At 47.2% G+C, this 16569-nt stretch overlaps 2 protein-coding genes across 2 annotated transcripts in view; one reads left to right on the forward strand and one right to left on the reverse strand.

The window, feature by feature from the left end:
* The window catches only part of LOC143986911 (uncharacterized), an 87820-nt gene that overhangs the window by 44326 nt on the left and 26925 nt on the right, over positions 1–16569 (forward strand). The gene's annotated exons all lie outside the window — the stretch shown is intronic.
* Positions 11674–16569, reverse strand: part of LOC143990008 (uncharacterized) — a 9397-nt gene continuing 4501 nt past the window's right edge. The window contains exon 2 of the mRNA XM_077490247.1: positions 11674–16564. Within this exon, the coding sequence (XP_077346373.1) occupies positions 15529–16564 (1036 nt within the window). The 3' untranslated portion in view covers positions 11674–15528. The remainder of the gene's footprint in view (positions 16565–16569) is intronic.

Consider the following 16569-nt stretch of genomic DNA (forward strand, 5'->3'; position numbering starts at 1 on the left):
CATTATCATCTCATACCTATGCCTGGGCATTTCAGCAAAGAACATGGGCATAAGATGAATCGGGTCTCTGGACCAATATGATCACGGCTCATTCTTTTTAGTAACGCCCATGTTGAGGGTTAAGCCCCAAAAATGTTTTACATTTATAAACCTTGATAGGTCTCCAGTGCGAATTGTCTGGGAAGAGTTGAATGTGCGCTGGTGGCGATGTACAAATTCCGTCAGCTCACAATAGATTGATACAGATCTTCTGTGAAAAACAAATGTTGATTTTGACAGGGTTGAGAATATTATAATTAAGAGTCCAGAATTTGAAAGTAAACAAAGGGAAGCTGTATATTCCAGGCGCTACGCCAGAGGAATTGTGGTTAGTAAAGAAAAAGAGAAGTAACTGTGTTGTGTAATTCCGGACACTAGAGAGAAAAATATTAAGGTTTGAAGGTGTTATGGACAAATGAAGGATGAATGGAATGGCCAAATGAATGTGGAATGAGAGAGTGGTTGTATTGTGTTTAATGAACACACAGGGTATCATTTCGATTAGTAAAGTATTTTAAGTGTGTGTCTGTAATGTGCACAGCAGGTTGTCTCATATTGTGTTTAGACCCATGTTATATTTTCCCTAAAAGTTTGGGGTTAAATTAAATTAAAAGAATTGATAAAGGGATTTTGGTAACGGAAGGGTGAAATTTGAAAAAAAATGTTTGAAGAAGTTACTGAAATTAAATGACTGGGATCAGGATACATTGCTGCGTATATTGAGTCCATGGGGTACTGAAATGTGACGGGAAGGATTTATTTGAAATAAGCAATCAGAATGACTATTCTGGATATTTACCTTCTGAATTCCCAGGGTGTCAGTCATGAAGTGTTGATGATGAAATGTTGTTTATCCATCAATGTTTTGTTTGTTGCTGATGATCAGACATATTAGCAAAGTAGGGAGACTTCTGAGTCAGAATATGTGTTTGGGTAAAATGTTCTGTCCTAAGTCCCTTGGGTCCCGGGAATAGAAGAAACTAAAGAGGTTTAAGTTTTGTTGAAGTTCTGCTATAATACTGGATTTGGAAAAATGTTTAGTTAAATATATTGAATCTATATAATGAAAACCATTACTGAGAAACATTTTAATTTCTGCATGTTTTACTTATGTTACAGTCAATTAAGAATATTATTTTTAATAGCTCCAATGGTTAAGGCCTGAATTGATCAGGTAGATTCTGTACTCATGCCGGATGAGGAGTATCTGCCCCAGCCAGCCTGCATTCACCCACAGCCCTATGCACATGAAGAAATGCCCACCCCAGTCATACCCTACACCCCATGCATACCCTGCCCTATACCCTATCCGGATGAAGTGATGACTACAGCTTTAATGTGGAAATCTTCGTTGTTCATCTTTGTTGTTCAAATACCATAGGAGGTGCTCAGATGACTAAAGGCGGACTCCTGCTGGAAAATGTTCCTGCGAATGACACCTCAAGGGGGAGCCAGATGACGCAAACCTGGGGTACAGATTTCCAGTGAGCACCACATGAGAGAGATCCAGATGTGCCAGCCCAAAGTCCCCAGTCTCGCCCAACGCATCAATTCCAGTCTGTCTGTGGATATCAAGTTCTGTCCTTACAAATAGGCAGTGTTTTGCGGTAGAGAATTCATGTCTACATATGAGTGATCACAGAATTGAACCAAAAGATTTTGGGAAAAGTTAAGCAGAATGAGAGTTATAATGTGGACATTTATTTTTCCTTCCTTTTTTGCGAATTTAATGGAGATTCAGAAGCCATCCAAGAGACTTTTCTTTTTTTAGCTTTTCTTTGGGACTATTTTTATTTGGCCTAAAGGCTGTCATGCCCCTCCCACTTGTTTCTATGGACTGTCATGCCCCTTTCTCCCTTTTGCATTCCATGGACAATTTCTATGCAGCTGAGATTACGTGTTTGTTGTTTTCTATTTTTGCATGCTTAGAAGGTGGGTCGGGGGGGCATATTGGGATTGTTGTTGTAGTATGCCCAGGACATGCTCGACCATTTCAGTGTATATACTGTTTGAAGGGATGCTGGCATAGGCACTGTATTATATATGTATTGGTTCACATGTCATCTACCAGCCTCTGTGTTCTGGGGGGAGCCTTAAGATTATATGTGACCTACCCGATAACATCACTAATAACACACTCATTGCACATAGAGGGGATGTGTATTCAGAGTCCACAGGAACTCCACAGTGTTTGACAACTTAAGCCGCGTACACACGGGCGGACTGTATGGCCTACTTAGTCCGTCATACAATCCGACGGACAGTCCGTCCTACTTTCGAATGAACGGACTTGACCACACACGGATGCACAAACAGTCCGTCGAAAGCTTGCGCGATGACGTGTACAGCACTTACGACGGGACTAGAAATAGGAAGTCCAATACACAGCAATGCAACCTTTCGCCGTGTAAATCCTTTCTGAGCATGCGCCATTCTTAGTCCGTCGAACTAGCCTACTGAGGAGCGGATTGTCCGCTGAAACCAAAGTATGACGGACAGTATTTCAAAAAATCCGAAATACTTAGTACGCCAGACTGCACGCTGAAAAAGTCAGCTGAAGCCCACACACGAGCGGACTGTCCGCTGAAATGTGTTTCGACGGACTAAGTAGGCCATACAGTCCGCCCGTGTGTACGCGGCCTTAGATTGTGCCATACATCACACTTCATGCATACCTCTGACCCTCATACTGAGATGGCCAAGCTACTTTCACAGCTTGCCCTTGCAGGATTCTCTGAGGGTGCCCAACAGGTCCTTAAGCAGACAGCCACTGGCCTTGGGCAACAGCACGTACATTTGTTGTGGAAGTCCATGCCATCCATGGATTCTGAACGATTCCAAGGGATGGTGTTACTTGGCCTCCGATAGTGGTGATTCTCGGGGACAGTGAGGAACGTCACTTGCTCAAGGCTAGTATTCATACTGGATGCCCCCTCAAACACCGTTATGCTGGGTCATTGTTTCTGGAAAAGAACATGACCTGGGCATGGTTCCTCTCAGGAGCCTAAGGGGGTATTGACATGATGAAAAGGCCAAATAATTGCTTGGGAGCCCCCTGGGTAATATGGGGTGTTTGGTTTCAATGCTGGATCCTGCACTGATCCTGGATTAATCCTGGATTAGGGATATTGCGATGTTTGTTGTACTGATTTTGCTTATGGTATTACTTTTATATGCCTGTTTCAAGTTTATTATGTGCACGATTTCCGAGGTACTTGACCTTCCGACCCAGCTACAGCTAATAGAATATATCTTAACTTTTACTATGGTCACCGGGATGAGTATATCACAATGAGAAGAAGTAAGTCATGTTCATGATTTGATTTCATGACTTAAAGAGGGGATTGTTGTGATATGGCTGAACCAGAGTGACTCCATCTTTATAAGTTCATATAAGATTAACTTGGGCTAACCTATTAGTTAGTTTAAACTCTGTATTTACAGACTGTAGCAGTTTTCCTATAAAGCATACATATAAGAAAATATAGCTTGCATAAGCAGTTGTATTTTGTACTGTCTAAAAAAAGAAATTGTGTCACAATCTGTCTGAGCCACAAGAATAGGGATGAGCTTCGTGTTCGAGTCGAACGTACATTGGCTGTTCGCCCGTTCGGCGAATGCCGAACCTTATGGGGCGTTCGCGCCAAATTCGTGTGGCACTCACGGCCCACAATGCACTGCGCCATCGCAGTGCATTGCTGGCTCATGATTGGCCAAGCATGCACTGTGACCCCGCATGCTTGGCCAATCACAGCGCTGGCAGCGAGAAGAGCCATGATTGGCCACAGGCAGGATGCCTGTGGCCAATCATAGCTCAGGCTGTGTAGTACACGCCCCACACTATATAAGGCCACCAGCGGGGCGGCCTTGTGTAGTGTGCTGGCGTCTGTAGGAGTTAGTGGGTGTTCTGTGTTCCTTTAACACAGTATACACCGTTCGTTATCGGCTGATTTTGCGTTCTTGCTCTTCTGTAGTGCAGTATACGCCATTATATCCACCTATATAGCTAGCTATCTTGCTCTTTTTAAATAGAGCTTGCAGTCAGTTGTAGGAGATTGTGTGCGCTGTCTGCGTGCCCTGACCGCAGAATACACCGTTATATCCACCTATATAAATAGCTATCTTGCTCTTTTTAAATAGAGCTTGCAGTCAGCTGTAGGAGATTGTGCGTGCTGTCTGCGTGCCCTGACCGCAGAATACATCGCTATATCCACCTATATAGCTAGCTATATTGCTCTTTTTAAATAGAGCTTGCAGTCAGCTGTAGGAGATTGTGTGTGCTTTCTGCATGCCCTGACCGCAGAATACATCGCTATATCCACCTATATAGCTAGCTATATTGCTCTTTTTAAATAGAGCTTGCAGTCAGCTGTAGGAAAGTGTGCGTGCTGTCTGCATGCCCTGACCTCAGTATACACTGTTATAGCCACCTACATAGCTCTTCTCTAATTGAGCCATCTGCAGGAGTGGGTGTTGTGTGTGCCTCCAGCACAATATACACTACCCAATTGCTGGTTTTCCCATCTCCCTTCGGGCCATTACCATGTCTGGAAGGCCAGCAAGGAGAGGCAGACAGGCGCGAGCCGATAAAAGATGGCAAGCAGGCTCTGTGTCTAGAGACAACAGTGCTGGACGCGGTGCATCGTCATCATCAGCACGTGGCCATGGGACACGCTTGTCCTTATTTTCGGCAGCTGGACATGTTGAGTCGCAACATGTCGAAGACCTGGTAGAATGGGTGACCAAGCCCTCTTCATCCTCCTCATCCTCTCTCACCCAGGCTCAGGGTACTAGCAAAGCAGCTGCCAACGCATCATCTTCCCTCCTCTCAATGTCATCATCAGTGACTCCTTCCCTAGACCCACCACATCCTCCTGAGGAGTCTCCTGAACTCTTTGAGCACAGTGTTGGGTACATGCTCCAGGAGGATGCCCAGTGTTTTGTAGGCTCTGATGATGATACTCAGCTAGAGGAAGGCAGTAGCGTGAGCGCAGAGAGAGGGGATGCTCAAGAAGGACAGCAATCTGGCAGTCATGTTCCACAAGCTGCAGCATACTGCCAGGTTTGCTCTAGCGATGAAGAGGGAGGGGATGATGAGGGCACTGACTCCACGTGGGTGCCTGAGAGGAGGAGGAGCCACATGTCCAACGAGGCGGGACGCCCTCCGGGGGCCAGCTTAGGGGCAGCACACCGACTGAATCACACCGCAGAGTTCTGCCTGTGCAGGGCGCTGCCTCTGCACGTTATTCTAAAAGTTCTTTGGTGTGGGCCTTTTTTGAGACGAGTGCATCAGATCGCACCGCTGCTATTTGCAACATATGTCTCAAGTGTATCTCGTGTGCCCAAAACATCAGCCGCTTGGGCATCACATGCTTGACCAGACATATGTTGACCTGCCATGCAGCTCATTGGCAAGTGTACCTCAAAGAACAAAGCGGACCTCTCCTTGCTCCTCATCAGCTGGGATCTCCAACCCCACTAGACCTTCAGTCCTCTCTGAAACCTGCTTTGAGAGGAATGAAGGTGTAGAATTAGGTGTGTCACAGCCAAGTGCTTCCGGGCACTCTGCTAGCAGTACACCTACATCCGATTATAGCAGGCAAATGTCCCTGCGCCAGCTGCTGGACCGGCGAAAGAAGTTCACTCCCAGCCATCCACATGCCCAGCAGTTGAATGCTAGCTTGGCTAAATTGCTAGCACTTCAACTGCTGCCTTTTCAGTTGGTAGACTCGGCCCCCTTCCGTGAGTTTGCACAATGTGCGGTTCCTCAGTGGCAGGTCCCCAAACCCCACTTTTTCTCACGGAAGGTGATTCCTTCTCTCTACCAGCATGTGGAAGGCAATGTCCTTGCCTCGCTGGACAGGGCGGTCAGCGGTAAGGTGCATATTACCGCTGATTCATGGTTCAGCCAGCATGGACAGGGACGTTACCTGTCTTTCACAGCCCATTGGGTCACTCTTCTGGCAGCTGGGAAGGAGGATGCAGGACAAGGTGCAGTAGTGTTGGAGGTTGTTCCGCCACCACGCCTCCAAAATGCTACTATTGGTTGTGACACACCTCTCTCCTCCACCCCCTCCTCTTCTTCTTCCTCCATGGCCTCTTCCAGTGCTCTGTCCTCAGAACCAGTGGTGCTCCAAAGGTGTTCCAGGGGCTATGCAAGTACGCGGGCAAAACGATGCCATGCCGTGCTTGTGCTGGTTTGTTTGGGGGACAGGAGCCACACTGGGGCAGATGTTTTGTCAGCTCTGTAGGGGCAGGCTGAGAGGTGGTTGACGCCATGCCAGCTTAAGCCAGGAATGGTGGTTTGCGACAATGGCACCAATGGAGTCACTCAATGTCATCATCAGTGACTCCTTCCCTAGACCCACCACATCCTCCTGAGGAGTCTCCTGAACTCTTTGAGCACAGTGTTGGGTACATGCTCCAGGAGGATGCCCAGTGTTTTGTAGGCTCTGATGATGATACTCAGCTAGAGGAAGGCAGTAGCGTGAGCGCAGAGAGAGGGGATGCTCAAGAAGGACAGCAATCTGGCAGTCATGTTCCACAAGCTGCAGCATACTGCCAGGTTTGCTCTAGCGATGAAGAGGGGGGGGGGGTGATGAGGGCACTGACTCCACGTGGGTGCCTGAGAGGAGGAGGAGCCACATGTCCAACGAGGCGGGATGCCCTCCGGGGGCCAGCTTAGGGGAAGCACACCGACTGAATCACACCGCAGAGTTCTGCCTGTGCAGGGCGCTGCCTCTGCGCGTTATTCTAAAAGTTCTTTGGTGTGGGCCTTTTTGAGACGAGTGCATCAGATCGCACCGCTGCTATTTGCAACATATGTCTCAAGTGTATCTCGTGTGCCCAAAACATCAGCCGCTTGGGCACCACATGCTTGACCAGACATATGTTGACCTGCCATGCAGCTCGTTGGCAAGTGTACCTCAAAGACCCACACCAAAGAACAAAGCGGACCTCTCCTTGCTCCTCATCAGCTGGGATCTCCAACCCCACTAGACCTTCAGTCCTCTCTGAAACCTGCTTTGAGAGGAATGAAGGTGTAGAATTAGGTGTGTCACAGCCAAGTGCTTCCGGGCACTCTGCTAGCAGTACACCTACATCCGATTATAGCAGGCAAATGTCCCTGCGCCAGCTGCTGGACCGGTGAAAGAAGTTCACTCCCAGCCATCCACTTGCCCAGCGGTTGAATGCTAGCTTGGCTAAATTGCTAGCACTTCAACTGCTGCCTTTTCAGTTGGTAGACTCGGCCACCTTCCGTGAGTTTGCACAATGTGCGGTTCCTCAGTGGCAGGTCCCCAAACGCCACTTTTTCTCACGGAAGGTGATTCCGGCTCTCTACCGGCATGTGGAAGGCAATGTCCTTGCCTTGCTGGACAGGACGGTCAGCGGTAAGGTGCATCTTACCGCTGACTTATGGTCCAGCCAGCATGGACAGGGGCGTTACCTGTCTTTCACAGCCCATTGGGTCACTCTTCTGGCAGCTGGGAAGGAGGATGCAGGACAAGGTGCAGTAGTGTTGGAGGTTGTTCCGCCACCACGCCTCCAAAATGCTACTATTGGTTATGACACACCTCTCTCCAACCCCTCCTCTTCTTCTTCCTCCATGGCCTCTTCCAGTGCTCTGTCCTCAGAACCAGTGGTGCTCCAAAGGTGTTCCAGGGGCTATGCAAGTATGCGGGCAAAACGATGCCATGCCATGCTTGCGCTGGTTTGTTTGGGGGACAGGAGCCACACTGGGGCAGATGTTTTGTCAGCTCTGCAGGGGCAGGCCGAGAGGTGGTTGACGCCATGCCAGCTTAAGCCAGGAATGGTGGTTTGCGACAATGGCACCAACCTCCTCTCCGCCCTCCGACAGGGACAACTGACCCATGTGCCCTGTGTGGCTCACGTCCTTAACCTGGTGGTGCAGCGGTTCTTGGGCAGGTACCCAGGCTTACAGGATGTCCTGAAGCAGGCCAGGAAAGTCTGTGTGCATTTCCACCGATCATTTAATGCCTGTGCTCGGCTGGCTGAGCTCCAAAAGGAGTTGAACCTGCCCAAGAACCGTCTTATATGTGACATGCCCACCAGGTGGAACTCAACGTTGGCCATGCTGCAGCGGCTGCACACACAGCAGAGGGCCATCAATGAGTACCTGTGCGACTACGGCACCAGGACAGGGTCAGGGGAGCTCGTTTTTTTCTCACCACGCCAGTGGGGCATGATCAGGGATGCATGCACTGTCCTGTCACTGTTTGAGGAGGCCACAAGGATGGTGAGCAGTGACAGTGCATGCATCAGTGACACTGTACCTCTTGTCCACCTCTTGGAGCATATGCTGCGTGGAATAATGGAGAGGGCACTTGAGGCAGGAAGAGGAGGACTTCCTTGCCTCTCAAGGCCCCCTTTATCCAGACAGTGTTCCTGCTGTGCCACCCATCACACAGGAATAGGAGGAGGAGGAGGATGATTGTGTCAGCATGGAGGTGGAGGCTGGCACTCAGCAGCAGTCTTGTAGGGATGATTTACAGTCCCAAGAAACCTGTGGACTTGTACGTGGCTGGGAGGAGGTAGCTGGGGATCATGTTGTCCTTAGTGACCCAGAGGACTCCGGACCGAATGCCTCAGCTAACCTATGCTGCATGGCCTCCCTGATCCTGCAAAGCCTGCGGAAGGATCCTCGTATTCTTCGGATCAAGGAGAGGGACCATTACTGGCTGGCCACTCTCCTTGATCCACGGTACAAGGGTAAGGTTGCCGACCTTATCTTGCCGTCGCAGAGGATGAGACATTTCCGGAAGACCTTGCAGAAAGGTCTGTGCAACGTGTTCCCAGAGACTGGGAGGTTACAAACTCCTGGTCCTGGACAACGTGTTGCTGAGGCATTGGTCAGAAGGAGCGGTGGAGAAGGTGGCCGTCTGACCGATGCGTTCAGACAATTTTTTAGTCCGCAGCCCCAAGGTATGATCGGTTCCAGCAACCATCGCCAGCATCTAATTTACATGGTGCAGGAATACCTAGGGGCAAGGTCAGACTTGGACACCTTCCGCACCGAAAATCCTCTGGCTTACTGGGTCTTGAGGATGGATCACTGGCCAGAGCTTGCACAGAATGCAATTGAGCTACTGGCCTGTCCTACATCCAGCGTTCTTTGTGAACGCACCTTCAGTGCTGCTGGTGGCTTTGTTACCGATCACAGGGTGCGCCTGTCCACCGACTCAGTTGATCGACTGACCTTCATCAAGATGAATCAGTCTTGGATCACCCACAGCTACCAAGCACCTGAAGCTGATGTAACCGAATATTTTTTTTTTTAAATATCACATCCCTTCAAGACTGCCTATGCTGATGCTGAGTGACTGTCCTGTTATGTTGATTGTCTATCCTCTTCCTCCTCTGCTGATATGTTGGAAGAACATTTTTGGTTCTGGGTGATGCCACCAGCCCAATTTTTCTGCCCCTGTTTAACAGGGGCGTTTAATTACAATTTTTGATGCAATGCCTTGCAGCCGGGCTCATTCCTGCAATAAAACTAGAGTATATGGGAGAGGTTGCAGTGTTGTGGCACCAGTGCCTAAGGCCCAATTTTTCTGCCCCTGTTTAACAGGGGCGTTTAATTACAATTTTTGATGCAATGCTTTGCAGCCGGGCTCATTCCTGCACTACAACTTGAGTATATGGGAGATGTTGCAGTGTCGTGGCACCAGCACCAGTGCCTAAGGCCCAATTTTTCAGCCCTTGTTTAACAGGGGCGTTTAATTACAATTTTTGATGCAATGTTTTGTAGCAGGGCTCATTCCTGCACCACAACTAGAGTATATGGAAGAGGTTGCAGTGTCGTGGCACCAGCACCAGTGCCTAATTTTTCAGCCCCTGTTTAACAGGGGCAGGTAATTACAATTCTTGATATAATATTTCACAGCAGGGCCCGTTCCTGTGCCCACCGAGAGTAACTGTGAGGAGTTAGTGTTGTGGCACCAGCACCACAACCACCAAAGGCCCACTTTTTATACCACTGTTCAACAATGCCATGCAATTACAATTCTTGATATAATCGTTCACAGCAGGGCGCTCCAGCGCCCACCAAGAGTCACTTTGAGGGCTTACAATGTAGTGACAACACCAACACCTTGTTCCGCCATTTCTGCAGAGCATATAGGGCAGGCCCCTACTTTCAAACATCCAACTTACAAACGTCTCCTACTTGCAAACGGAAGGAGACAACAGGAAGTGAGATGAAAAAAGACGGACGGCAAAACAAATTATACAGGGCTGATAACCTTTCCCTATGTTTTCCAAAAAGCTTAAAAATAGATTTTTTGACTGGAGCTACACTTTAAAAATGTACCAGTTCAAAATTACAAACAGATTCTACTTAACACAACAAACCTACACAGTCCCTGTCTTGTTTGCACCGCCTGTATACTGCTGTTCTGAGTATATAGGGCCTGGGGGCCACACGTATTTCCTTTTTTTAATATGGGTACGGGGTTCCCCTTAATATCCATATAAGACCCAAAGGGGCTGGTAATGGGCAGGGGGGGCTACCCATGCCATTTTTCTCAATGATTTTCATCCATACTGCCGGAACCAGATAAACCGCAAGCAGTTTTAAATTACGTTATTTCCGTTAAATGTCATTTTGTGCAGGGACTGTTCTAAACACGGGAAACACGTGGCACTTCACAGGCATACTATAGACACCCCCCAGGCACGATATTTAAAGGAATATTTCAATTTTTTTTCACTTTAATCGTCATTAAAATCAGTGCTCCCGCCAAAACGGCCATTTTTAAAAACATTTTAGGCATTGACCCATGTCCCCTGGGGCAGGAGCCAGGTCCCCAAACCCTTTTTAGGACAGTATCTTGCATATTAGCCATTAAAATTAGCACTTTTAATTTCGAACGTCGAGTCCCATAGACTTCAATGGGGTTCTAAAGTTTGTATGAATTTTGGGTCCGTTCGAAAGTTCTGGTGCAAACCGAACCGGGGGTGTTCGGCTCATCCCTACACAAGACTCATGACTGTGACTCATGAGAGCAGATGACATAATTAATGATATGTAATGTACACCTCTGTATTAACCACACCCATGTTCTATGCAATGATTGGCTGATAATGGTGCATATAAAATGTAGACCCGCCCAGAATAAACCAGACAACCCCTGAACACAATTCTTGACTCATCTCTTCTTGTGTTCAGCAAAATGCTGTCTCCTTAGTACTGCAGTGCTAGGGGTTTCGTAAGTGTGGTAATTACCGTAATTATACCTAGCTGGTCTTTGTCAGGTATATAGAAATACCATTTTAATCACAACACTAATTCTGGAGGACAAGACATTGATTGCACCATGATGTCTACATTGTATATCCTTTTCCTGGTAAATCGGGTGAGGGCCCAGCAGGTGGCTATCACTAAGAGGAGTGCTCCTTAGGGAAGTTTTGACCCACATGTGTATAGATGCCATAGGGGTCCCGGATGAGTTTAACGCCAGAGACCAAGTAAAGGCAGGTTTTGAGTCGGATTCCCCTAATTACTGTCAACAAAAATGTACATATATTACAACCAGCAGTGGTTTGTAAATTACACTAGAAGTAAAAAAAAGGGAGTTGGGACTTTAGATGAAGCAATTGAATAATGGAGGTCGATTGCAGTAATAGGTATTTATTATAATTTCATAGATCTTAAGACATTGAAACATTTATTAATTTCATATATATACAAGGAGCGTGCACAGGAGCTAAGCATGACAAGTAGGAGTACATGCATAGCAACACATGATCAAAATAATAGATGTATAGATAAATTACACCAGAGATGCCCTACAGGGGATTGCTGACCAAATGGCACCCACATCTTACATGACAGTTCAGAATAGGATGGCCTTGGACATGATTTTAACGGAGAAGGGGATTGTTTGTAAAATGATAGAAGGTACAGGGACATGCTATACATACATACCTGACAACATTGGACCAAATGGTGAGGTTACTCTGGCCATAAAAATGTTGGAAAGCCTATCAGTAGAGCTGAAGAAGAATTTGGATATAGATCAGCCATGGGACCAGTGGTTTGGGTGGTTGGCAGAAGACCTTGGCTCGGATAGGTACTGTAATACTAGTTATTCTGGTCTTTCTATCTACTATAGTATGTTGTGTTATTCCATGTGTAAAGAAATTCCTAGGCAAAACAGTCGACCAAGCGACCCCAGTGATGATACACCAGGATGCAGAAGATGAGGACAATGAGAAGCCCTATGCCCCATTACAGTCCCTCCCCATATCTATAAATTATAAGACCATTCAGCCATAGGGATAGCATCTGACTTCCACATGTGCAAAGACTGTGGCAGGGGGGGTGATGGGCCAGCCATCACACATCTAACGTACAACAAGAAAAAAGTTCCAAGGCACATGAGGACAGATGAGTTAGACCACCTACTAGGGACAGAATAGGAAATAGACATTTCAAGGGGGGACTGTTATGGATTGTTTAATACTTTGATTAAATGCCTATTTTCTATTATGTCAAGATATATGCTGAATGTCCTTACTCAAAATGCTTCACCTAGAGACCCCCTTCCCATCGGAGAGAGTCCAGGGGTCCACAAGCCATCAGCAGAAAACCTGGATGAAACTGGCCAGGCAACCCCTTAGATAAGGGTCCTCCAATCTCTTCTTGACAGCACAGAATACACCTGAGATGATGCTTTTGCAAATAATGAGTCATCTTCTACTATAAAGGAGGCTATATGCCAATAGAGCAATAAAGGAAGCTTTTCTCTGAACAGTGTGTGTCAGCGTACTCCTTCTAAACATGCATGCATGGACATTAGCATTAGACCAGGTGCAGATAACTCGGCCGGACATTTGTCTGGGATCCAAAACACTAGTACTGGCATTCTGCTGCTTATAAGACAAATTAAGTGTTCCAGCTACCCGGGGTCGGGTACGCCTGACCTTAGCAGGGACCTCTCCTCCATCTTCTGAGCTCCCTGTCAGGGTGTCGCTGCTCTCTACAGGTTCATATTCGGAGCCTAAATCTGTCAGTGAGGACTCCTCCTTCGCTCTCTGCTGTCATACTCAGAATCCTGTAGGCCTCTTCACTACCTTTGTTGAGACATTTTGGCCACTAAATTCACAGATACCTAGTGTGACTCACGGGAAAAAGAGCTCCTGGCTGTCAGGGACTGCTTGAACTACTACAAATGTAGCAAGGTCTCCGGCCTCATTCAGTCTAATGAGAACCTCCAGGGCCAGAGATAGCTGACATCCTTCTGTATATGGTTGGTTGTGAGGGATAGTGGATGCAAGGTGAAAGTTATTGGGCGCCAGACACTTCTTGAATGCAAAAGAGATGTTTATTTCTCTTGCAAACTTTTTGAGGGTAAGGGCCAGGACACCCTTATGTAGTTGCAAGTTCAATTAGCAGACTCCGAGACTTCAATAGGAAATCAGCCGTGCAGGGAAAGGTCCTCCAGCAAGACGCCATATCTGCACGTGCAGGAATGCTGTCTCCTATGGCAACAGTCTTTAACAGTTACTAATAGAAAGTGTAACAGTTCTTTCACCTTCACTACAACTTCTCCTTGTAGTTCTTCAGCCCACTGCGCTCCCGGTCTCTCACTAGACCCTCTAATTCACTGACTGAATCCCTTGAGCTTCTCCAATCTTCACAGCGGTATCTTCCTCAAGTGTCACCCCCAACACTCTGCTTGGTCCCTAGCTAAACACTCTGAATACTTCTCAAGCTTCACCCCACTGGCCCATTCAGTCCCTGGCTTGGCACACAAGGCTGCTCTACAAGCCTCATCTCTGCTGGCTGGGTCCCTGGCTTTATCACCATCTGAAGTTTCCCAATTCATTACCATGCCCGTCTGGTGAGAATACTGCTCCGGTACTTGCTTCAGTTACTCACTGAGGTCCCTGGTAATAAAGTATATGGTCCCTTAGTGGTGACAGCTTCCCCTCTACCTCCGACCATGACAAGTTCTCCGGCCGGCAGAACCGTCACTCTTGGTTGGACTGCAAGCCACAGCCCCAATACTGCTCTGCTCTCTTGCTTCTGGATAGGACCTCAGACAGCCTAGTAGCCAGATGTGCCTGGGATAGACCCAAGCAGCCCGGGCATACGACACACATCCACCCAGACAGAAACCCAGGTGGCACAGAACATTGATCACCTGACTCCACCAGAATTTATAGGCTCTACCAGCAGGCCAAGGAAACCCCTGCCCATTGGTTGAGATACCCCATATATCCATAACCTGGCCTTGGGTTGCCCTTCTCATATCTAGTACCACCAAGTACCCGGCCACCTAGAGGTAGAAGAGAAAAGTGCAACAAGGCCATACTTAGGGAGAAATGAATGGATCTCTAACAATCAACCAGGATAACTACTTCTAGCAAGAAGATTTGTGAGAAGCTCCCTGCCTAAACTCCAGGGTGCTACACAAATAAAACTTACCTACTAGTGCTAGAAGAGATCAGGCCTGATTCTGCCAACACTGCGGTTATTTGTGCAATGTATCAAAGGAGCCGGTGATCTACTGACACTGCACTTGTTGGGGGGCAGAAGGGCTGATCTGCTAATGCTGTGTTATTAGGGACACTATACTAAGGAGGGACACTAATATAGTTCTGTTCATGATCAGGATATTGATCCATACAGACACTATACTTGTAATGGTGGTGATCAGGATATTGATCCATACAGACACTATACTAGTAATGGTGGTGATCAGGATTCTATAGTGTAAGTGTGATAGTGTGCGGACAATCTAATGCTAGCTGACCCTGGCACTATCTGATGTAACAAGTGACCCTAATACAGCAATTGGTGAAAAATACTGTACACTGACGCTGTACTAATGGCACTGGTTGGGTGACAAGGGGGATCAAAGGGTGAATGAGAGCAATCAATGGGGTTAAATGTGCCAATCTAAGGTGTGTGGGTGTAAAGTGTGGTGATTATACTCACAGTGTGGTGTTCTCTTCTCTTCCTGAACAGAAAAGGACTCGGGAAGAGAAGAAATCACAAGATAGCTCTCCGTGTTTACAAAATAAAGCACAGGAATGATTTGTCATTGGCTGCAGGTGATCAGCAGGGTATGGGGCAACATCAGTGGCTAGGACCTGCAGCCAATGACAGTGGAGGTTTCTGGGTGTGTGCGTGCATGGGTGCGGACCCGGAAGAAAGCCATGACATAAAAGTACATTACCAGATCTGTATGAGCCGCCCATCCATTGTATTTTTACAACACTTCATCCATGTCTTTGGTGATCTCTGATCTCCTTATCAACTGTTTCTTCCATGATGAAGATCAGCCATGGAGTATATCTGAGGTGTATATCAGGGTGTGCTTCTTCCCCACATGAGAGCTGTGATGTCCAGCAACATTCATATACAAGACATTTCCCACACTCAAGGCACTAATACAACTCGAGGGTTGTGTGGGGTCCCTGATGTACAGGAAGACAGAACTTCAGTGAGGAACAATTCCCTCACTCAGGACAGGTATACGGCTTCTCCCCTGTGCGAGATCTCTGATGTCTGTAAAGATGGGACTTCCGTGAAAAACATTTCCCACACTCAGGACAGCAATATGGCTTCTCCCCCGTGTGAGATCTCTGATGTGTGGAAAGACTGGACTTCTGTGAAAAACATTTCCCGCACTCAGGACAGGAATATGGCTTCTCCCCCGTGTGCGATTTCTGATGTTTGTAAAGACTGGACTTGTGTGAAAAACATTTCCTGCACTCAGGACAGGAATACGGCTTCTCCCCTGTGTGAGATCTCTGATGTGTGTAAAGATTGGACTTCTGTGAAAAACATTTCCCGCACTCAGGACAGGAATACGGCTTCTCCCCTGTGTGAGATCTCTGATGTGTGTAAAGATGGGACTTTACTGAAAAACATTTCCCACACTCAGGACAGGAATATGGCTTTTCCCCCGTGTGAGATCTCTGATGTCTGTAAAAATGCAATTTTACTGAAAAACATTTCCCGCACTCAGGACAGGAATACGGCTTCTCCCCCGTGTGAGTTCGCTGATGTATGGAAAGATTTGACTTCACTGAAAAACATTTCCCGCACTCAGGACAGGAATACGGCTTCTGCCCCGTGTGAGATCTCTGATGTCTGGAAAGATTGGACTTCAGTGAAAAACATTTCCCGCACTCAGGACAGGAATATGGTTTCTCCCGCGTGTGAGATTCCTGATGATTGGAAAGATTGTGCTTCAGTGAAAAACATTTTCCGCACTCAAGACAGGAATACGGCTTCTCTCCTGTGTGAGATAATTTATGCCTATTAAGATGGTATTTAGAAGGGAAACACTTCCCACACTCAGTACAGGAAAAGCTGTTCTCTGTTGGAAGGACGGCCCCGTCCCGCACTTTACAGTCTGGAGACAAAGTGAGACAATCCTCTGAGGTTTTCCTCATCTCTCGTCCATCTACTAAAATAGAAATACAAAGATTATTACTAGACATCAGCTGATTGGTTCCCCTAAACCAGGACTCCGCCCACATCAGGCAGCTTTG

The sequence above is a fragment of the Lithobates pipiens genome, unplaced genomic scaffold (genome assembly GCF_037356315.1).
Source record: "Lithobates pipiens isolate NorthernLeopardFrog02 unplaced genomic scaffold, aLitPip1_a1.2 Scaffold_18, whole genome shotgun sequence".
Taxonomy (NCBI): domain Eukaryota; kingdom Metazoa; phylum Chordata; class Amphibia; order Anura; family Ranidae; genus Lithobates; species Lithobates pipiens.